The 24,390-nt window shown below is 37.2% G+C and overlaps 1 protein-coding gene across 4 annotated transcripts in view; it reads left to right on the top strand.

Moving 5' to 3' along the window:
- Positions 1 to 24,390, top strand: part of CCSER1 (coiled-coil serine rich protein 1) — a 626,504-nt gene that overhangs the window by 385,428 nt on the left and 216,686 nt on the right. For 2 of the 4 annotated variants that reach the window (XM_059470534.1, XM_059470535.1), the window contains one exon: positions 16,347 to 16,424. In XM_059470534.1, coding sequence (XP_059326517.1) covers positions 16,347 to 16,424 — 78 coding nt within the window. Of the gene's footprint in view, positions 1 to 1,199; positions 1,358 to 16,346; positions 16,425 to 23,595; positions 23,869 to 24,390 lie in introns of those variants that run through there. The other 2 variants (XM_059470536.1, XM_059470538.1) reach the window with 2 other exon arrangements.

A 24,390-nucleotide genomic window follows, 5' to 3' on the forward strand; every position in this document is an offset into this window, starting at 1 on the left:
ATTTCTGCTCATATTCCTGCTGGCAGTGATAAGAATTCCAGTTATGTGGGCCACCATCCTACTTTCCCCCCTCCTCACCCCAACCCCTAAAAAAAGGGAGAAATTAATCTTCTGATGAGAGTTTATTGCATTTAATAATGCAATATTAGTCATTGTACGCTATGTAGTTCAGATTTTGTTTTTTCTTTTCTGCCAAACTCAAGGTGTAAATCCTTGTGAGCTAAGCCTTGAAAATTTCCCCATTCATGCCAGTAATTGCTGCTGGATGATGGAGGCTTTAGAAATCAATTAAAAAGTTGTATTTCACATGGATTAATTTTTTGATAACAAATTAAACACTTAACCCTAAAACAAAACAGCAAAATTCCCAAGATAAAGTAATTGTTAAGAAAAAAGAAACCTGAGAAGGCTGAACTTAATTGAAACTATTGTTTTGGGAAAACTCCCTTTTGAGAAACAGTAAATGTTCCCCAGTGTTTTGTAAGGTTTTTACTATTACAGAACAAATAATAGGGCAGTATGCTTCTTTAGTGGTGTTCTATTAAAACAGACCAGCAAAAACTCAAAGCAAAAAAAAATCCCGCACAGGATTTAGAAAGCAGTGCTCTTTATCATACTAAAAACGATGTCTTTGACATACAAACAATTTTTTTTCCAGCTTGCTGCTGTATAACTGAACTTATTTCTTGTTTGTTTGTTTGGGGTGTGTTTTTTGTAATTTCATTTCATCTTTTGAACCTGATTTGCTGGAATATTTTGCCTGAACTAATGTCTGACTGCACTTGATTTCCCACGGTCCCAAATCATTTTAAGAAATATGTTTCTACTTTCACATTGTTTCACACGTAGGAAATAGTTTCATGGTAGATTTCAGAGTCTAGATAACTAATTTTGTGACATTCTGAATTGTATAAATAATAATATTTGCTCAAGCATGCAGGAGGATCTTCCTGTTTTTCTCCAGATTTTCCACAAAGTTACTTAGTTTGATATTCCACTGAAGTATTCTATCATTGTGCTTGTGACTAAAACATGATGATGTGCTCATGGTTTACTTTTGCAAAAGAAGTCTAAAGGGTATACATTGTTTTGGAGCTTCCTTTTTTGGATGGGGAATGAAGTGATAAGCTGGATATGCTAACCTGACAGATTGTAATGACACAGTACACTTGGGGAAATCAGAATTACTGTTCTTTCAGAGTAGCAACCTGAGACTACCACTCAGTAACTGGAGGGAACAGAAATTCAGAGATGGATAAAGAAACCACCTGTCTGAAGCAGTCAGCTGAAACACATGAACAGACAGAACAGGGGGGAGTATATGAACTGTGTGACCTGTACTGCAAGGCAATTTGGTGAGAATCATTGATACAGAACATTGAATTTCTGGTGACTACCTTTCTGAACTGCAAAATGAATGAAAATAGAAGAGGAAAGGGTATCTCAGAGAGAGGTATGGTACATCACAATCCTTTCCCTTTTGACCTTGGATCTCTCATTGTGTTCAATTTAAAGATTTCCCTGGAAGGGTAGCATCAAAGACAATGCAATTTGGAGTATTTCTTTTTATTTTTTCCTGCCTGAGAATGAATTGCTAAAAATATGTGTTTAATTAAATTCAAAACCTTTGCGTTTTTCTAGAGTGCAAAGCAGCTACTTCCACTCTGCCAGGTATAACTTTAGTAGTTGAGACTGTTGTAATACCGTTGTATTTATGAGATATGTAAACAGAATTTGTAACATTTCTTTTGGACACTGTAACAAGGTTTTCCATCATTTTGCCCTCCGGCAGTAAAGGCCCAGTGTGGTGATACACTTCTGTGCTGCTGGTACATGCAGAATTTCATCCCACTTGTCTGGGGGCACATCTCTGCAGGCCCAAGTGGGCTGACCATGGCTGAGCACCAGGTGCCCACCAAAGCTGGTCCATCAGTCCCCCTCATCAGCTGGACAGGGGAAAGAAAGTGGAATGAAAGGCTCTGTGTGTTGAGATAAGACACAGAGAGGTCACACACCCATTACTGACACAAACAGACTTGACTTGTGGATGTCAGTTTAATTTGTTGCCAATCAAATCAGGATAAAGACAAGTAAAATCAAATCTTTAACAAAGCCTTTTGCTCACCCGTCCCTTCTTCCCAGGCTTAGCTTTGCTCTGGATTTGCTCTAGCCCCCTGTGACAGCATTGCAGGGGTCAGGGAATGGGGTTGTGCTCAGTTCATCACACACTGTCTCTGCAGCTGCTTGCTTATCATGGGGCAGCTTCCTCACACTCTTGCCCTGCTCCAGCATCAGTTCCTCCCACAGGGGACAGTCCTCCACCAACCTTTTCATCATGGTCCTTCCCACGAGCTGCAGTTCTTCACAGACTGTTCCAGCATGGATCCCTTGCACAGGGTCCAGTCTTTCAGGAACAGACTGTTCCAGGGTCAGTGCCCATGGGGTCACAGGTCCTGCCAGCAGACCTCCTCTGGTGTGGTCTCCTCTCTCTGTGGGGCCACAAGTCCTGCTGGGAATCTCCCCTCCAAGCACAGGATCTAGACAGAGTAAGAGGCTCCTTTGCCCATCTACCTGCTCCATCATGGAGTTTTCCTCAGGCTGCAGGTGGCTCTCTCTTCACCATGAACCTCCATGGGCTGCAGGGGCACAGCTTCTTCATTCAGGCTTTACCTCAGGCTGCAGGGGTATCTCTGTTCCAGGTCTGGAGCACCTCCTTTCCTTTCCTTCACTGACTTTGGGGTCTGTGCATAAACATATATTTACTGAAATTTTATAGAAAATGTATTCTTTTTCCACTTTGAACCATGTAAGGTCAGCATACAGCACAGGGCTGTTTTTTCCTGCCATGATAAGCTAAGGAATCAACATCAGCTAGCTTCTAGGACAAGATCTATAAAAGATTCCATTTCATTAAAAGCGTTCTTACCTGTCTCTGATGAAGCCCAATATGGTCCATGTGCCAGCTCTGGGGACTGCACATTAATGAAAAAGGTGGTCTTAGTTTCTCTTGTGAGAACTTGGTAATGCAGGACTGTGTATTGACAGGGGGGCATTGGCTGTGTCCTCCACATTGACCTATTTAATGCCCCAGTTGACTCAGCTGTTTCTATAAAATCTGAGCTGTGCAGGCAGTTTTGTGGAAAGCAGTGGAGTTCTGGAAGAATAGGAAGATAGGGTGAAGACTGGCATCGTATGCAGTGTGGTGGAGGCTGTGCTGCTCTGCCATAGTGTCACTAGGAGGTCCTGAACTCAGGGTGACACTGTGGAGTCCCAGCTGCACACTCAGCTGTAGCTCCACTTCTGGTTGCTTCCCTGGAGCCAGATGGAGGAACAAAAAAATCCCATGTGAGGCAGTGGTTGGAAGAGGAAGCAGAAAGTGAGGGACATCACCCTGCCCTCTAAAGGGCTCTTAGTCTAGATCCACATCTAGGACACAATATAAAAGAAATATACTCAGTTTGTAAATTTTCCTGTGACAGAGAAAACAAGTGCTCTGCTTCTTGCTGGGAAAAAAAAAAAAAAAAGGTAAGGAGAATAACAAAGATGCTGTGTTTGTATTTTCATGCCTCAGGATGTTCCAAAGCCATAAAAGTATCAGTTCATAGATAACTTCTGCAGTCAAGTGAGCACCTTTACTGCTTCAGAAAGAACTTTTAAAAAAGATGGCAACCCTGGCACTTGAGACGCCAACTCTTGTGGCTGCCCCTGAACTCAAGTTTTGCAGTGGGGAGAGACCTTGGATTTCAGGATTGCACATACCAGAGACTGAAGTCTAAAGGGAAGAGCCAAGTGTTTCAGGGGCAGGAAAAGAACAAAGGTTTTCAGCCATTTCATAGCAAGGAAAGAAAGGACCAGGAAAAGTTACAAAATAAGGAAGGAGCAGGTCTCCAAGGAGACACATGAGTGGAAAGCAAAGAGTACAAGAGGTGGTCATCTCAAATCTAGTGCAGATGAAAAGATAAATTGAACTCAGATTAATAGAACTGAGAATTTTGTGTCAGAATTTTAGTTTTGTAGCCTTTGAGTCCAATTCTTAACTATCCTGATTGCTAGTAATGAGGAAGCTGCATGTGCAGTTGGGGGGAGGGGAGGGAGCTGTTTTGGTTGGTGGTTTTTTTTATTTTTATTGTTGGTTTTTATGATGGGAATAAAATGTGGTTTTGGGTCTCTAACAGTGTAAAAATCACACAAATTACATCAACCTAAGGAAGCTAAACCTCAATAGTACCACCTGAGCTGATGAGAGACCAGCTGTAGGACTAAATATGGTCATCTGAAGTTCTCTTATAACCCCAGTGTTTCTATATCCACTGGCAAAAAAATTATTTGTTTTATGTGTGTTCCATGTGTGTTTTGTGCAAGTTCTTTGACTATGTCTCTGGGTGCTGTGGTTTCCTTCTAGTTGTGAGGCTGTGTAGTCACCTCCACCAGGATCAATAAATAAACAAAACAAACAACTAATGGAACATTATATTCCAGCAGGTAGAACTTTGCACGTGGATGGGACTGAGCTAAATATATAGGATCAGTTGTCATGGAAGATCACTGGAGTGCCTTAGGAAAACAAGCTCAGGCTAGGATAGAAATGAAGCGCACTCAGAAGAACAGAAAAAAGGCGCAAATTCACCTGTTTATAATGTCTACCATAGTGACTGTGGTAGAATCGGACACTTAGGCTGCCAAAAACAATTAAATCTTTCACAGGTTGGGTGCAATTTGGGCACTTCAAAATGTAATTGCTTTCTTTGCTTCTGCTTGTATGCATATTCTGACAGGAAAGCAAATACTGTCTCTGTAAGGGATGCTGGAAAAGCCAGTGTAATCAGAATAAACTGAACATCTCTTCTTAAGGATATTGAACACTACATCACTTTTCAAGCTTTCCAGTCTTGATATAGAGTGGTGCTTATAAATAACAAGTCCATTTTTTTCTGCAGCATTTCTAAAACAAATAGCTAGAAGAACCTGAAAGCTTAAGACAATCTATTTGAGGAATTCTGTGGAACTTGTGAAAAACTCAGCTAGTTTTCCACAGAAGACAAGTTACATCTACCGTATCTGTACTTTATAAATTATGTTTGCTCAAGTAATTCTGTTTTGTTTTCTGCTTTTGTATTTCATTTTTTATGCAGTTTGGAAATAGACATGTGACAGCCTTCTGTAAATGAGTTGTATTTGGAGGAATGAGACTCTTGGTTGCCATGAATGGAATAATGTGCCATAAATGCTCAAGACACAAAAATGTCAAACCCTCTGTGATTATCAAATTGGCAGGGATCTGAACCAGTTTATTCATATGCATCTAGTTTTGAGAATTCAGTGATGTTCTGAGTTGTTGGCCTGTTGAACCAGTTTGAGTTTCAGCAGTAGATAATCAGGAAACAAATGGATTGAATAATTGGATTAAAAAAAACCCAACTCCAAACCCCAGAAGGACATGGTCTAATTGGGTTCTGCTAAACCTATTTAAGGAACACAGCAAAATCAAGATTTTTACCTTTTTTGACTTTGTTAAATTATCAGTGAACAAAAATGGGCTTAGCTTTTTACACAGCTTGCACTTAATGATTGTAGGTGATACTTAATTTTTAAGTCCACAGATATCTTAGAGAGGACAGTGCAGGAAGTTTATGAGGAAAACAGAAATCTGAACCAAATATCAATAGTATGGTGTAGAGGCACAGGTTGCAATCCCCAAGGTCTCACTGAATGCTTTTGGATGCATAATTTGAGGGTCTTTTAGAGTATCTTTTCACTTCTGTGTTAATAACACACCTGTTTCTTTAGCATGTTTGATAATTTCCATTCAGCTTGAAATTTTGAAAATTGAGAGAGCTGCCATATGGTTCCCGAAGAGTTACAGGTTAAAATAGGTTGTCTGGATTTCTTTTATATTAGAGGGGTTGGTTTTATTGTGTCTACACAAAGTATCCTTTAGGTACTAAGAAACAAGGAATGGCTGGATGAAAAGCAGAGGAAACCAATTTTCTTGTCCATTGTAACAATATCAGCTGGGTTCTTGGGAGTCTGATATTTAAGTCTTACAAACCAGAGTGGATTTGTGTTAGTCTTTGGAATATAAAATGAGAAAATCTGAACTGGGTCAGTGCAAGGGTTTATCCAGCCCTTGAGCTGTCTGTTTCCAGTGGTGGCCACAAGCAGCTGCTTTCAGAAAAGCTGGCATTTGAAGAAATTCAATATTTTCTTCAGTGCTCTCCCAGTCCATCAGTTTGCAGCTCAAGGGATCTCCTGAACTGCTTTTTACCTGTTTATTTATTAACCCCCAAAGGATTTCTGCTGCTCACTGGTGTAGTGTAACTGGACCATGTTTGTAGTTTTATAGCTCCATCTTCTACTGCAGCCATTCATTGCATCTTTTAACCTGCCTAGCTTGAAAGTGCTTTTGTTTCAAAGCTGTCTTTTTTGGTTTGCACTTGGATATCAGAGGGAGTCCCTGGTCTTTGGCCAACAGACAGGATTCATCTCTCTTCTGTGTGTGTTGAGAAATGAGGCATCTTCCTTGGCAACACTGGCTTATCTAAAAGCAGCATTTGCAGACAAATCCTTTTTTCATTATAGGTACACACAATGAGCTCAGACACCACTGGGACAGCATTAAAAAACACTTGTAAAAATTTTAGCTGAAAAATTGTTATCAACAATAGTGTTCCAACAGGCTGATTATGAGACAATAAAGATGGTTTATTTGATAGAGTGAATTTATGTTTCAGTGCAAACTGGCTATTAATGTTTTTCAAGTGCCGTGGATTCCCCTTCATCTTTTTCACTTCTATTTTCTGAGGCAAAATGAAAATGTATTCCTCTTTTGTCTGAGAAACACTATAAGAAGTATCAGGGTGTGTCTTTAGACTCATATAATGTAATTCTCATGTTTTTATTAATATATCCTAGTTTCAGTTGTGATTTCCCCTCCTTGAACAGTTTTATGTGACAGCTGCTTTATGGTCATGATTATAAGTCATCCTTTTTGCTTTGATTGCAGCAGCAATCTGGGGACCATAGTAACATGTTTTGCTTATGAAATATGTCAGTGGGAAATAAAGGTATAGTCACCATTTCCTTAAACAATGAGAAATTGTAGTTTTAAAAGGAAGAAAAAATGCCAGATCTTTTTTCAGTACCCTTTCCTGAAGATCCTGTAATTCTTCTGGAAATAGTAAAATGAATCTTATTTCAATTCTTTGTGCAACAGTTGCCTTTTTGTATAGCCATCATACCAAAAACTTGAATGTAATGGTTACTTTCCTTGTACAATATCATACTTGTTATTATCATTTGCAGATGCTTGGAAAGCTCAAATTTTTAGATGATAATGAAAATACTTTGCTACATATTTAGTTAGTTTCACCAGTTGAAGTCAAAATATTATTGCTAAAATGCTTGACTGAGTCCTGGTATCCAAATTATTTGCTGTAGAATTTGTAACATTCTCACAGCTCTCACAAAGTCAAACTCCCATCATTGGGGAAGTTTCTGAGTTAAAGACATGTCTGAAAGAAGGGGAGATTGATATGCTCCTCACTTCTGGATTGCTTTGGTGTTGTAAAAGTGAATGAAAATGTTGTCTGGTCACAACTATTTTGCTTAGACAAAGTAGTACAGAGCTGCTGAAAATTACTTGTGGGCCTTGCAATACTGTTTGGAATACCTGATAATGCATATTAAAGTGTGTTGGTTTTGTCTTAGTGAATTGAATATGATGTGCTTCAAACTTAATTTTCAGTGTCTCAGTTGAGGTGACTGGGTAAAAATGGAGGGCATGAATGATGAACCTGAACTCACAGTAAAAAGCTATCTACTTTAATAACATTCCAGTGTCAATTACTGGCAAAAACCATGCTGTGACTTCCCCTGAGAGAAGGTTCACAAAGGGTAAAAGTGCCTTTTGGTCCTTGCTTAAGCAGTTAATTGCCCAGGAAAAAGTCTTTGCAGTATGAGTGCCTGGTGTAGTGACTGAAGCTTTTTCCTGAGCTCTACTGCTAAATCCTGAGTATGTCCCCTTAGTCCTTTATTGAAGCTCTCTGTTTCCCTATAATTCTCCTTGCCTCGCTTTCCCATATAATCCCTAAAAACCCTTCTGGGCTCCAGAGTGTTACCTGGGCAGAAGAAGCTTCACAGCTCCCTGCTGGTTACCTGTGGGCTGACTTTCAGGTTGCAGCTCCTGCTGAAGCCCCTTGCCAGCTAAGGCCCTCCTTTTCCATCCAGATTTTCATGAAAGTCACTCTGTTGCTTGTACCAGTTAGAGTTGACCACTGTAAAAAAATAATTAGAGGGACAGGCAGTGTGATCACTTCCAGCATGTGCATTTGAATGTGTGCATTGAATGGGCTGCACACCAGTGCAGGACAAAAGCAAGTCAAAGAATTGTTCTTTTCTGGCTGTGCTAAACCCAAACTGATGGTTCTGTCCAAAACACCTGCCAAAATGTATTGAGTAATTGACTTAGATTCATAGAGGCAACAGCTCAGAGTGGCAGCTGTGGGTTGTTTTCAATATTGCTGGATATATTTACAATGATGCAGGGATTATATGTTGTTGAAATCAGTGAAAAAACTGCAGCCTTATTTAGCACAGAGATTGGTCCAGGGATTTGTTGATTTCCATGGTGGCAGCAATTACTTGATTTATGTGATTATTTTACTCTATTCATTTGACCAACAGATGATCAAAATCTGCCTTCCTCATGCAGTTGCTGTTGGGAGAACTCACAAATGACCCTTCCATTGCCTTTGTACTGTATGCTCCTAATGCCACAATTGTGAATCTCATTCCTCAAGACAGCAATCTGTAAAATTGTTGTAAATACTTAGCTATGTGAGGTTTAATTAATGCCAGAAGCCTTCAATAAACAACAGTTGCAATTTGGACTGTGATGATTTAATGATTTTTGCACTCTGTCTAATGCATGTTGTTAAATCTGTGCATCAGGTGACTGGCACTAATGTGAATCACATCCCACCAATGTCCCTCTGTGCACAGAGACAAAGGAAACCTCAAACCAACTGAAATATTTGATAGGCAATGCTCATAAATATCTCCTCTTTGAGACCTAAAGGATGTTAGCATTTCACTGGTAGGTAGGGAAGGAAAACGTAACAAAAGGTGAATAAACGCCTTGGATAATTTCAGAAGTTAATGAAACAGCTTCCCCAAGTAAAGCCTTATATTAAAGTTTTTGCAGAAGCATCTGTTGGTAATGCTAGAGGATTTTGATAATGCTGTTATGTTGTACTGTATCTTTTTAAGCAGAGAGCTTTTGTTTTGATGAATAGGGATATTCACCAAAAAAAACATGAAAGAAGTTACAAAAAAATAACTCCAGCCTTTTCAAAGCAGATGTTTTGGACAGACTGAAATTCTGTTTGTGTACCCATGCAGAACCTGGCAGCATTTAAAGTCATGTACACCATAAAAGTGATAAATGTGGTTGTTCTGAAAAGGTATAAAGGAAGAAAAAAACCCAAAGTTATAAACAGTGCTTCCTTTCTTAACTAAATTTAGTAGGTTTGTGTCCATTTACATGTTAGCCTTGTGTATGTGTGTCAGCATGACACTGCCCGCTGAATTATGAGCATACCACCTAGAGGTTATGTTATTGCAGTATATTTCAGTGAAAGCAGAAAGGCAGGAATATACTATCTAATCCATATTTTCCTATCCAGGTTCTTAGTTAGCTCATGCTAGACTGAGAGAGGTAACGTGCAACCCCCATGAGACAAATACTTGAAATAAATATGTTTATTTCCTTGTTCAAGGAGTATGATTTTCTAAGTTGCAGTTATTTCTGAAAAACCTGAACGTGAGTTTGCAAGCAATTTAATTAGAGACTGTCTCATCTCCATTTTCAGATAGTAAATAAGAGAAAAGCAGACCTTAAATGGATTTAAACTTGCTTATTTTGATGATCAAGTGCTTTAGACATGAAGGGGCAAAAACTGGTGTGTAAAAAACTGGTAAGTTGTTTCATATCTTAAGAGGGGCTAATTAATACTGTTCAGTTAAGTAAATAAGAGCACTAATTGAAGAGAATTCTACTGCCAGTTTGTGATGTCCATTTAGATAAAAATGCTGTGTAAAAGCACTGTGAATCACTGACATACAAGTTGAATCTTTGAACCCTAATGTGTAGCTCTCCTTTGAAGTTATCTTCCAGTTCAGTTTTGTACTGAATACTCTTCTGCTTTGGGCTCTGAGAAGGTAACTCAGCCCAGAAATTCCTAGCCTAAAGTGAGTGTGTTGAATTTAGTGGTGTGAGGAAGCCTGCTTTTCCAGGACACAAGATGTGGGCTACATATTTATGCAGCACTCCATCACTCTTCATGTACCTTCACATGAAATCACTTAAGATTTTTCTTCAACTATTTATGGGATGATTAAGCCAATAGTGCTTACGTGGGTTTTTTGTGTGTTTTGCTGCTGTGTAGGGCTTAGTGTCCCAGTACCACCATTTCTGAGTTAGCAAACTGGGGTTATACTGTCTCCTCATCTTATCTGCTAGGTGTTTTATATTTTGGGACAGGATTTTATATGTCTGGGTGGTCCTAGCAGTCGGTGTAGCAGTGATAACCCAAGGATATATGGGCTGAAAGAGATACTCTTCTCTAGTAGATGAGCTACAGTAAGACTTGGTAATATCTTCTTGGACATCTGGGTGCAACCACAACACAAATTAAAACTAACAATGATACCTATTAAAGGTTCAAGGCTATTTGTCGAGATAATTTCTACATGAGCTCCTGTACTTGAAATGTCAGCCTTTTGAAGGGTTATGACTGCACAGCTGCTTCTGTTTCCTTTCCTCCCAATAACTTTCTCAGGTTTTGGTTTTTTGGTTTTGTTGTTGGGGTGTTAAGATTGGCATCACTTGTTCTGGCCATATTATTCACAGAATGTGACAACATAAATTTTTTATTGCATTGCATTATTCAAAGTATGCATGGCCATGTCTGGGCCATATGTGAGTATGTGACTTTTATGTGTGGTTTTTTGTTCTTCTTGTTTGTTTGTTTTTTGGGTTTTTTTTTGTTTGTTTGTTTGTTTTTTTTGTAGTTGTTTTTGGTGGGATTTTTGGTGGTTTTTTGTTTGTTTGTTTTTGAGCTATGATCAGTAGAAAAGTTCCTCTTATTTTTTTAGTGATCTGTTTACATAGGTCTATATCTAAAAGTAGCCATGGAAGCCATAATCACTAAGAAAATGACAATTTGCTATTCAGATTTACTGAATGACTGAATGATAGAAATAAACAATATATGGGTATTGCTTTAAAATATAAATCATAAATTCTAATAATAGTTTAGCATTCTGTTGATGCAACAGGTAGAATAGTAAGTAATTAATCAAAATACATCTATTGTTAAGAAATTCTCCAAGAAATTAAATAGGGATTTTTTTCACATGGAACAAACAGATATCCCCCACTGTTAAATGCTGTATTTTAAAGCATTTTCCCTGGGTGCTATTGAAAAATAACTTAAAATCTCAGGTATATTTGCAAAATCCTTGTTCTGAAAGTCTGAGATGGTTTTGCATACCTGTAAACATTTATTTTTAATTTTGCAGCACATACACTGTGGTAGTAGCAAATTGTACAGTACAGCACCTTCCAGTCAAATAAATGAGTCAGAACATACCATTTTAAAGACTGTTTTCCTGTCTCTGACATTTGTCAGCTCAGTGGGCTAGGAGATTCACTTTTTGTGTGTTTTCTCTTTCTGATTAGATAGACTGGGCTCTCAAAGTTTGGAGTTGTCTCTTATTGGTAAGGTCATACAGCACTCAGCAAAAGAGTTTTTATAGTGCAGAACTTGGGGATGAAAAGTTTAAGGCAATACTTGGGATTATAAGGCTTTCAAAACTTAAAACAGCAATAACCCTCTCTGGTTAGGATCTAGTTTTACTTTGCAGTACTGTCAGGTTAGCTGGCGTGTCTATGGCAGGACTTGTGACTCTGTCAGAGATTTTAAACCTTGATAAGTATTATTGATCTTCAAAGACCTGTTATGAAGTGATTGCATTTTTAGAAACTGTCTTTTTTCCATCAGATGTGTTCAGACTTGGCAGTAACTAATTCTTGAAGTATTGCAAACTGCTTGGAGACAGGCTTGTCTTAGCCCTTCTTGATTTTTACCTGGATATTGTGATCTGACAGAAATCAAAGCAGAAGGTGTGCTGTCTTTCATGGCAGATGCCATATTTATCATATGCATAGAAATTTGCCTTGTGTTTTGCAAAAGTCTCATAATGTAAAAACTGAAAAACTCTTTTGGTTTGTGTAAGAGTCCTATGTGAAAGCAATGGAATGTTCTTTGAGATTCTGTGTAGTTTTGTTGTTTACAGTGATTTGACAGCACTAGAACCCTCAGTGAAACCTGTATTTAGGCATACTTGGATGCATTTCCATTGAGTTTTCTCATGTTTTTCTCTTGATCAGTGAAATAGTCCCCTTGGGGATGGTCACACCTGTTTGTCGCTGTGGTTCCAGAGTAATGCTTCTAAATTTGTTGTGGCTATGTAGCACCTCAGTTCATAGTACATTTATGTGTGGACAGCTGAACCAAGTTGCAGCTGTTTTCTCATGCTGTGCTCAAGAGACAGCTGGGCTTCTTGCTGGGCTTCACAAAGTGTTTTCAAGTGTGATGTGACTCAGCTGTACTGCAGCTGATCGCTGGAGCTATGCTGGGTATCATATGTTTTCTTCCCAAACTGAGACTCAAACCAATAGGGACTCAATTTCTATGGAAATAGCTGTCATAAAGTCAATTCTGTAGCTCATTGTAGTCTGTAAATTAGGTAGAATAGATGGTGGAAAGCAGGTTTTTTTCTACTTGTTATCCCTTTGCTCTCTGCCTAACTGCTGCTGTTGATTAAGTTTAATCCCGAAGCACATCAGAATTAAAAGACTTTGCATTTTTATAAGTCTTCTGAAGAACAGCTTTTTCTCCCCAGTTCTGTGGTGAACATAAGTTGTTATTCTCAGTGGGATTAATGCCTGAGTTAAGAGAAATAATTACAAGTAAGTTGTAAATCTGACTGCAGTGTTTGTGGCTGTTGGAGGCTGTTCTGGGTGTATGCTGAGACAAAACATTAAAACACTACTTTTATTTTCATGAAGTCTTAGAATAATCTGTACAGATTATAGCAGACAGAGGTAAAAAGTTAATTTATGATATTTTATATTTTAAACTAAGTAACAATAAAGGTGAAACAGCCATTAGGAAAAAATATTTAATATGCTATCTACTAGACAAAATATAATTTATGAGGATTGAAGCCACAGCTCTACTAGACAATAGAGGTTTCCTTTTAAGTAGCTGGAGCAGTAAGTTTTGCTCCTTGATTTAATGTGACCATTTGAAGTAGTTGTCAAGCATTTTCTCTTTGGAATTTGCAATTAAACAAAGCACCACAAGTGGTCACCATGCTGTCACTGGTAGGGAATGGAATAAGAAAACAGTCTCAAAAAATAGCTTCGGCATGTTTGCAGTCAAAGCTGTGAAAATTATTTTGATACTCTCCTGTTCAGAGAAGAAATATTTTAGAAAACCAGTGTCATGTTTCAAGATGTATCAATATCAACTCCTGCTGACTCCCTAAATCTAAATAACTACTTTTTTCCTATCTGCCTTTCAGTGGGGAAGACTTAAGCTGTTTTCTTTGTCTTACATTTCTTACTTTTTTTATCTTACATTTCACTTTTCTCATTTACTTGTAATATTTTTACTTGCATCAGTTATCAGCTGATATGTGTTGTCTTCCCATTTCAGCACCTTCTGGTGACTTATTACAAACATAGTAATAAAATAGTAAGTAGTCAAATCATGACACTCTAGTACCAGAGCTAGTTTGAGATATAAACTATGTGTGAACTTATTCCCCTGTGAAGAAATAGGCAGAAACATGATCTTTATTGATCATGATCTAATGCTTTTCACTGTGGGTGTTGAAATGCCAAAATCAGTAATCTCAATAATGGAAGCAACTGCAATGTTTGAGAAAATGTCCTTCCATGTAGCTTTTCTCTCTCTCCCCTCAAAACACACACAGGTACTTCAGAGAGAGAGAGGGGTGCAGTGAATGTTCTTGGCAATATTGCTGTTAAATCAGCCATCAGCTCTTCCTGCCTTTTCACTAATTAGGATCGACCCAGGAAATAGAAGTTTTTCATGCTCTTTTCCGTGTCACCTACAAATGTACTTTTGTGCTGCTTATTTTAATAAGAAGCAATAACAACACACAGGATGGTAAGAAAAGATGCTCTCACTTTAAAAAAAAGTCACTCAGAAGTACTTTGGCTGATCCTAAAAATATTTTTTCAATAAATTACTTGGTCCCTTCTTAGTCCTTAGAAAGGCAAAGGTACCCATTTTGTTTACCCTTTCCTTTTGCTTTCCTTATCCTTTTAAGGAGAAAACTTTAAAAATTACTTTAAAATGCTACCTGATAATATTAATCATCCTTAGGAGTAATGCTGTGAGGGTGGTAGAGGGCTGTTGTGTGAGTAGATATCCAGGTAACTCTCTTCTTTGTTCTGAATCCATGTGAAAGTGTGCTACCTGGCTTGCAAAGATCTTTAATCTTCTCTTTTGCTCTACTTGAGAAGAAAAAAGAGAGTTTCAGTTTCAAACTTTGTTTTCCAGTACCTAGACTTGTAGAAATTTTCACTTTTTCCCATTTTATTAGTTAGCTTGCAAAATATAAATAAAAAATGTTACCATGTTAATGTGGTGTCAGAACTTGGATATGTTAAAAATGGATCTCACTGCATATACATAGTTAAAGGAGCAGCTCTGGGAAAGGAAAGAATATTTGTTATTCCAACCTTTCTAGCTTTCTGGTTAATTTGCTGCCTTAATAAATATTTGGATTTATTATGTTTTTCTTTTTTTCTCTCTGCTTTTTCAAAATATATATTTGTGAATCCATACAGAAAGAACAGAAATGTTCCATTAGATCAGATACACAGTTTAATGATGGTGTTGCTTCAGTTGCTATCTTACTTGAACACTCAATATCTATGTTTGTAACTTGAAAATTCATGGAGCTTCTCAGCAGTAAAATGTGGTAAAATAAGATAGTAGATATATCATAATGCCTGTTTTTTAAATATGTAGAAGTGAGTGGACTAGTAAATTCAAACCTCAGGAAGAGAAACCATTTCTTTGAGAACTGGGATTTGCTTTTCCATGAATTCAGTTTTAACTTGGTTGTTAACATCAGCAAATTTGGGCTCAAGTGTTTTGTACAAGTGATGAGATCAGTCTGAATTATGTTTTCCTCCAACCCTTATTTAAAGGGTTGAAATACTGGAGATAAGGGTCACTGAGGAGTTGACTTATTTCTGCTGTTTAGGCAATGTAGTGATGTGCATACCTTGCCTTGAATCAAATAATATGAGAACTTGAGAGTCAATTAACTTGAAATGCAATTTAAACTAATTCTGTTTTATTGCAATACATTCCTGTCAGTAGCATTCAGTTATATTTTGTACATCTTGAGGAGTTTGAGTTCAAGGTAAGCATTTTTTACCGATACAACTGAAAAATTAAACTGAATCAGTAAGCAGGAAAACATAAATCAATGCAGTAAAGAATTTTGCATTCTCCTTCCCCTCCTGTGTGCCTTTTCCTGCCTTACCCCACATATTTAGAGTTGTTTTATCAAATACCTTCTTCTGGAAACTGAAATAGGATGCTCATGGGCTTCATGAGAGTCAGCAAGCTTAGTGATCAGTTTCAGAGGAAGTATAACAATCTGGGCTTTTTTTGGGTCAAAGCAGCCAGATATCTTTGCTCAAGCCTGGTCAGAGATGCCATGCCACACTTCCAAAAATTATTCAGGTACAGAGGGACAAGGATGGGAAAAGCAGAAATCAGTGCAATACCCAAGAAATGCTTAGGTTTGGTTAACATGTTTCTGTTGGGGAAGGCAGAAGTCATGTCAGGCTTGTGATCTGCAAGTGTTCATATTCCTTGATATTTTCAAGTAAATTATTTCTTTGCTGTTGGAGTGGTGCTGGTATTTGCTGGAGTCCCTGCAGCTGCTCAGAGCTTCATACCTGTCTGCCTCAGTGCCATCCTTCTTGTGGGCCCCACCGTAGCACAGAGTTGGACTATCTGTGTCCACCCTCTGTTTAAGAGAAAGATAGATAAATTTATAAAAGCATACAATAGGAAGGAAATCAACCTCCCAGTGTGAATAGCACCATAATAAATCTATTTCTTACCAGCTGTCCATGCATGAGTTTTGAATTTATCTGGATGTTTGGAGCGGCAACGCCCAGTGAGGAAAACCATGACTCACCTATGCAACGTTATTTTGTTTTACAGGAAAAGGCTCAGTGCTTTCAGAAGGCTCTGGCTTGCCAAGCAGATAAATCCACACAGACAGAACTCGTTGGCCATGATGTAAGTAGCTGTATCAAACAGTATTTTTTTATTGTGTTTGTGGGCGTTCAGACTTCTGTCAGCTGGTTTGCCTCTGCTGTTGTTGTCCATGCATGGATTTGGTGATTCTAAAGTACCTTCAGAAACATGAGAAGATAATTACAACTGCCTGCCAGCACGCCAATGCCCTGTTAATTTTAGGCTTTATGGAGAGCTAAGAATTTGCATAAATGAATGCGGATGGTATGTATTAGTGCTTTGTAATTTTTTTCAGTATTTATTTGCACACTTTCTGACAGTTAATGAGGTTATTATGTTTAGAATTGTCATATGCTGTCTAAACAAGATTTGAAAATTGAAAGATAATGGAATAAGTACCGTTTTGCCAAGTGATGTTAAAATTCTGTTTCCTAAAGAGCATCTGCCAGAATTTCTCCTAGAATGTGTATTGATAATTTGTGTCCTCATGCAAGAATGCAGGCAATGAAGAATCCTTAACTGTAGAAATAATTTTTCCCCAGTACTTCAAAATGGAAATATTCTGTCTGTGTGTGGTGTTGCCTGAATATAGGTAAGAGATTCTCACATGAGCCTCTGGAATAATCTTTGTCGAACATTTAGGACAGTTCCATTCTGGGACTTGTGCAAAGTCTAACAATGATTTTTAAGAAACTCTTCTGCAAAGTAGTGCTATGGTTGTTCATTGGTATAGATCAACATGCTGATTCAAGTTTATGGAAAGACCTCTGGAATTAAAGCAGGCTTTGAAATCTTTTTTTTAGTTCTGTTTCAGTGGAGCATTAAAGTTTTGTCTTCTGTGAATAGAAACATCAAAATTTCACGCTTTAATACGGGAAGTTTTATCTGCACTGACTTTTTTGTGGGTTACCAAACATGAACTCTTATGTTCTACTGTATCTGTGAAATCATGTCTGGTGGAATTTACTGAAACTCTGAGGTGTGTATATGTTACTGCTGAAAAATCCAGAATATTCAAAAATATTTTAAAAAAATTTTCTATATTGCAATATGATATCCACTTCTGTGACCAGTTATCCTTCACAGTACTTTCTTGTGAATTAGATGTCAAATAAAATTTGACTGAAAATGGGAACAGGAAACATGTAAAGTTAGGGGCATTTTTGTTGTTGTTTTGTTTATTTTTGGGTTATGTTGTTCGCCTGGTGTTTTTTTTAAGCAGATATAATTTATGCTTTTGGTTGTTTTCTCCCAAATCAAATATGTGGTACTTATGCTGCAGGGATTCATGCTGTTAGCAGATTACATATTTTTTCCTTTTTCCAGTCTGTTTTCCCTTGGAGTTTGGTGGGGAGTAAAAAATAACATTAGAACCTCGTTTCCCAAACAGGTTCAATTTTCTGGCTGAGATTTGAGTGTTAAATGTCATAATAACTACAATAAGTCAAATAAATCCTTTCCTTTAGCATCATTCTCTTCAATTAGGGGAACATATTTTTCAGCCTTCCCTGGTAAAATTCCTACCTTATCACAGTTTCAGTAATATATTATCTCATACATTATCTCATAGTCTGTTGCAGTGCAGGAATAAAAGGAAATGTTGAATGTTTTTCTATGGAACAACACCTGTATTTATGTGGTACAGAGTTCTTGTGAAATTTCCATTGCAAGGGATTGATAGCAGAGAAATTTGAATGAATTTACAGGAGTAACACAAACCTGCTATGATCACAATTAGGGGGACTCAGTGAGGAGGAATGTGCAAATAAATAGTGTTAACACTTTTTGTAATACTGTTTAAACTTCTTGCTCTTCTATTTATCAGATTGTGCAGCTTTTCTGTGAAGGAAAGCTATTAATGCTAAGTTCAGCTGTGTTTCTGTTGAATCCAAGTGGCAATTACATTTACGTTCTTGGCTTTTGCATGAGATTTTAAAGAACAACTTGTAACTGTTGCAAGTAGTATCTAGTATCTGTACATCATTTTATTCAGATGTCAGTAAATGTGTACAACTACAAGAATATTGTGCTAATATGAAATTTGATTAAATAGAAAAATACAAAACAAATCAGACAATACAATATGTATTTTTCACCCCATTAGTTACACATTCTGAGAATAGTATACATTGAATATTTCAGATCTGGTTTAAGAGGTAAGCAGAAAATTTAACTTCATTTCATCATTACAAATGTGCTGCTTTAATTTAAAAAAATCAAACAACAACAGACATCCTCACATTTTTTTTCCTTAATTCAAATTTAGAAGCTAATAGTAGTTGGATAAAAAGTGCTACCAGGAATTTGTGTGGCATTGTTTAATGAATGTAGTACAAATACTGATATACACTACACAGTGTAATAATTTAGAAATGCTTAAAACAATGCCTCTATGAGTGATTTGGTTTATATTCTCATATATTCTTTTGTTCCACTGTGTAATCTTAAGTTACCTGTTTTGCAGTTGAAAAAATTGAGAAGGGTTAGTCCCAAAATAAACCACTGCTTCAGGTTTTTTTTTTTTTGTTTGTTTGTTTGTTTGTTTTTGCTTCTGGACATCTTCCAGTAGTTGAGACAGTTCTTTAGCCTTGGAGTTCATTTAGATGTGTCATTAAAAGTAAATGGAAGTTCTGACTTTGACTTAGATGAGGAATTAATCCTTTTGTCCATAGGGTGTACAGTAATGAAAAAAAGCTGAAGGCGAGTCTATATTTAGGAAGGAATGGGTGAAGAAGAAGGAAACGCAGTGTTTCACAAAGAGGAAATGTTTTTGTGGACTGCTCTGAAAAAGTATAAACAGTATTGAATGAGTGTTTTAGGTGTGTGAGCAGTTACCAGAATGGAAGTTGTTAAAATGTATTTTATTTTAGGGGTTATAACATAATTACAGTCAGAATTTGACTGTCAAGGTGATCAGTAAAGTTTAGATGATGCAATGTCCTGCAATAGCTTTGAATTCTTGGATAATATTTCCGATAGAGCTCTGATTTTTTTCCCTGTACAGCACAAGAGATTTTTCAGCAGAAATTGCTTTAGAGTACTGTTTTAGTAAGCAAGTAGAAGACAAAGTCTGTAGCAGTAAAGATAATGTTCCTCATAAAGAACTGTTTGAACTGGAAAGTAAACTGCTTAATGTCTTTTCTGTATTAAAACAGTCTAATGCGAAACTTAATTACGGAATTAAAACAAAGTTTAAAGTAATTTCTGATAAGGACAAAAGGGGATCTTCCATGATGAGAAATGCTACAGTGTCCTTAAGTGAATAACATGACAACTTTGCTCCTTGAGGAAATTGAAAGTAAGATATCAACACGACTATTGTATGTGTACCGGGGAAGACATTGGAAGGCTCTCAGGGTTTCTATAAAGGCTGGTTGCTTTCTAGGGCAGTGTGTCAAGGAATCCTCATCTTATGTTAGACCTAAATTTATTCTGTTTTCCAATATGTTTACTTAGAATCATTTAAAACATGTTGGGTGTCTTGCAGAGAGAGCCATGTGTGCAACAGATTGATGTTGAGTCTGCTAAATAATAAATTATTAATGTGTCTTTAATAATCATTGCCAGTTTAACCTCATCCATCTTTCTGTGCTTGCAGAGTTTTCTTTTATTGAGAGATCAAGGAAGAATTTCTTTCATGTTGGTGAGGTAGCTGAAATGGACCATAAGAGGGATAGATGCAGTTGGCTAGCACTGGGACAGATTGCAAGTTCATGTTAAGGGATACACATCTAATAATGGCTGCCAGCAAAATAGGAAGTGTCAAGTATTGTGCAGGCCTCACACAAGCACTCTGCAGCATGAGCACTGCTGATTAACTTGCATTAAAATGTCTCTCAAAGAAGAATCAAACAGGGCAATTCTTATTTCTGTCACCAGGGGAAGTACAACTCAGCACCACTTTGTCAATCTTTATCAGTCTTTGGATTAAAAGAGTTTGTACTTAATTTTATCCTCCACAAAGTAGAAATTCCTACAAGCTGACATGATTTCTGCAATGCCTTTTCTGTTTGCTTTCTGCTTATGTTATAGGTTTCATATCTGAGAACTGCTATTCTGTTTGTTCTTTGCCTTTCATATTGAGATTGAAGCTGATGTAAACAGGCTTTGGACTGGTTCTAAAATCATTCCCCATTTAATGAGCATTCTTTCCAGTGTAGTGGTCCTTACATTTTGTGTGATGCTTCTGATGTCTCAGACAACAAACTTGTGTACTGCTGCTGTTGATCTGCTGCAGTTTGGTTTGCACAGACAAAAATTACCTTTCTTTGGTGATCACCAGCACTGTGTTCACAACAGTGCTGTGGGACAAATAAGGCACTGACTTTTATCACCTGTACCATCATGCAATATTAAAATCCATACTGATACATATTTTAGGATATTTGTTTTGTAGCTTGCTGTGCATTACCTTGGACAGCATGCCTCCCTTAACCTCTCAAAACCTGGGCATTCCCTTCTGCAGAGCCTCTGTGTTTGATTGGGAAGAAGTGGAAGGCAGGGAGGAGGGTGCTCTAACTGCACCTTCCTGCTGTGCTCCTGTTCCTCCCCAGCTGCCAGCCAGGCAGCCAGCATGGGTGATGGATACTGTAAAGGGACTGCATTGCATTGTCCCCTCTCCTTCAGAAACGCAGGGAACAGAATAGTGACGTAGTTGAATTTTCTGAACTTTCCAGTCTAATCTAAATATTCTCCTGCCCTGTTTGTGTATTTGTTAGTGCCTTAAGTGAGTTGTGTTTTGCCACCTAAACTGGAAAATACATCCTACTTCTGCCTCTGCTCCTTCCCTTGGAGACTGATGTCCATCTGCTGTTGTATTTTACTCCTGAGTTACTTTTCTCCATTTTTTTTATTTAGTCTATGAGTTTGTAGTCTCATGTATACAGGCAAATAATAAAAACTTGTGCATAATATACCTTTCCCTAATGCAAAATTACTTTAAAAAAAGAAATCTTTAGAAATCAAACCAGCCATTAACCATTTCAGTATTTCCTTTGATTGTATGTCTGTGTACCTGTTAATATCTGGATAACCAAGTTGTTCTTGATATGCTGCATCCCTTCCTACAACTTCCCTTAACATTCATTTTCTCTCGTTCTCATGTCCAATTTCCATTTTTTGCTATACAACTTCAAAATACCATTTCAAAATCTGTTTTCTGGAGTATGTTTGTGTACAAATTATCAAGCTTTGATGGTGTCAAGCTAGGATGATACTTCTTTTGGTTTTAATGATTGCCTTCCACCAACACTTGTGAAGCACATTACTTCACCATCAAACCTCTTCATACTTGGTGTTTGAATTACATTTAACCACCAGGTCATGAACAGGAATGAATTGTTGCACCTGCTCATGACAGGGAAAAACAGTTCAAGTTACTGGTGCCGAATTCACTGGAAGATAAATGCTTGTCCTGAGGGTTTGGTGTTTGTGGTGCTATATGAAAAGTGAGGACAGGATTTCACAGAAACTTCAGTAGTAAGTGGATTCTGGAACAGAAACTGAGGTGTGCCATATGAAAAAGACACTTTGATTCTGTGGCTGATTATCAGCAGGATATGTTGCATTTAATTTTGCCATCTTCAGGAGTAAGGGAAAATGAAATTTGCCTTCTGCAGTGATGCTTAATTGATGTGAGTGATCTTCAGTTTTGATTTGTGGCATGCAAGTGGGCTTTTGGATGCTTGTATAGATAAGCTCTGTGCTGTTTAAATATTTGTAGTAATATGATGGTATTATGACTGAGTTTCCTCGCAGACTCGAAATTAACATAGTACTAGTAATTTTTAGGTTTTTAAAAAAGCACTCTTTTCCTGTAATATAATTTTCAACAACAATGCAGTGTTTTTCTTGCCTTTTAAATTTTAAATCTTTCTGTTTATTCTACATTTTTCTGTCACAGCCTTCTGTCTTTGTATCTGCAGTTATGCCACTGCTATCTTGCTTTGAAAGTACAATCAAATATGAGGTACTTTGAAGTATTGACTGAACTTACTAGTTTTGCTTAGATGTGTTGGGGTGGGGGAGCGGAATAGGGGGAGAAGCAGAGGAAGCTGTTTAGATATTCCTAATTTTTTGTCCTAGAAGTTTTGTTGGGTTCAGACAGAACTCTTCCCACTTTTTTCTGCTTTAGCTCCATCACTGTCTCCTCCTTAGACTTCTCCAGAAGTTTGCTTTTTCACTTAAATTTATCCATCTAGACTTTTTGTATAATTTCTTACTTTAATTTCTGTGCTGTACTTACAAGTGTGACTTTTCAAAATTTAATTGCAGTAGTGTATTTGCAGTATGTTCTAGTTGCATTATTTCTATTGTAAAGAAAGCAGTTCATGACTACTCTCAGTAGGAACCTAAGTGTGCAGCTATCCCTACAATTCATAGCACGTCCTTACTACATCCACTGTGATCTGTTACATTAAGGATAGAAAGCAGTACGACACTGACAATGAGGATGTTTGAGTAGGTTTATTTGATTGAAACAAAAAAGCTCTCCACCAGACTACACCTTGCTGAATCCGTTGTTGAATACTAGCAGTGTCTTATTTGTAAGGGTAGAAAATAGCAGCACTAAGCCTTCTAAATAAAGTTCAAAAGAATGAACTGGGGATTTAGTAAAATGCACTCAATAATAATCAAGAATTCTAAAAAATAGCAGCATTTTATGATAGGTGTTGAGTATATTTTCTGAAAAAGGATAAAAATTTGATTTCACCTTGAAGAAAAGATCAACAAACAAAATTGAGAAATGGGGCATGGATAACCACTGCATTATAAGCAATGTGTATGGGTTTTGCTGCATTAGTACACTTAGGGTGACTGCTTTTTATTACAGACTGATCTACTTACACAGTTTTATTGTAATGTGGAAATGTTTTAATGTTGTGTGCATGTTGCATGTAGATTTCCTTTGTTAGTTCAGTGTGGTGACCTTATTCCAGTAAAAACACGGAGTCTGTTATACATAAGGGTTTTCTGACTGGAACAGTGTCATGAGCAAGCTGATCAGTCATATTGAATCATTGTTGTGTTGTGATCATTAGTGTGAAAGAAGCTTTATTATTACATGCTGCCTGCATGACTGCATACAGCAGAAACAGTAATTCTTCATTTACTTTGTGTTGCCATCAAACCATGCATCACTAAGATTTCATTTAATTTCATTTCTTTTTTCTTTTCTTTCTTTTTTGTTTGTTTGTTTTGTTTGTTTTTAAAGGCCCTGTGGAACTCTCCATGTTCTGAAGGCTTAGTTTACAAACCTATCAACATCTCATTGGTTCCATCATTATTAAATTAAAATGCAACATCTGGACACTCTGCACTTACGGATATAATTAAATACTGCTGTATATGAAATGGGCTGCAAGCTACCATGGCTGGCAAAATTCTACTGCTTAAGATAATATTTGTATTATGAATGGTCAAACATCACTTTTTTGGCAGTATCTTCATCATTAAGTGTATCTATGAATAAATTATTAGTAAGCTATGACAAAGTTATTATTTGAAATAAAAATTTTTCTTACCATTTTGTGCGCTTAGTCATCCATTGGTGATTCACTGCAAGTAAGAAAATGTAAGAAAATCCTTCACTCATGCTTGTTTCTTGAGATGGAAAAAATATCTCTCCAAGATCTAGAAACCTGAGGAAACCATTATTTTTTAAAATCTGTATTTTTCCTTTTTCAGTAAAAACACTATTGCACTGACTGTGAATACAGGGTCAGGACCTTTCAGTATGTGTTATACCTGATAAATGTTCATAATGATGTACATAATTCTTACATGGGATGCAAGAACCATTTCTGTAGGGCGTTTGGTAAGCTTTTAGAAGGCCAGAATTTACCCAGCTTTATCCCAGGAAGCAGAAGAGCTGATCCTAAAAGCATACACTGATTTTTTAATCCATTAGAATCATAGCTTTACTGTACTTTCTATCCAATTTTCCTGTGGATTTCAACAAACATTGCTAAGAGAGCAATCAGTTGGGGGGAAGGTAAACATTGTGTTT

Source organism: Ammospiza nelsoni, chromosome 4 (assembly GCF_027579445.1).
Source record: "Ammospiza nelsoni isolate bAmmNel1 chromosome 4, bAmmNel1.pri, whole genome shotgun sequence".
NCBI lineage: Eukaryota > Metazoa > Chordata > Aves > Passeriformes > Passerellidae > Ammospiza > Ammospiza nelsoni.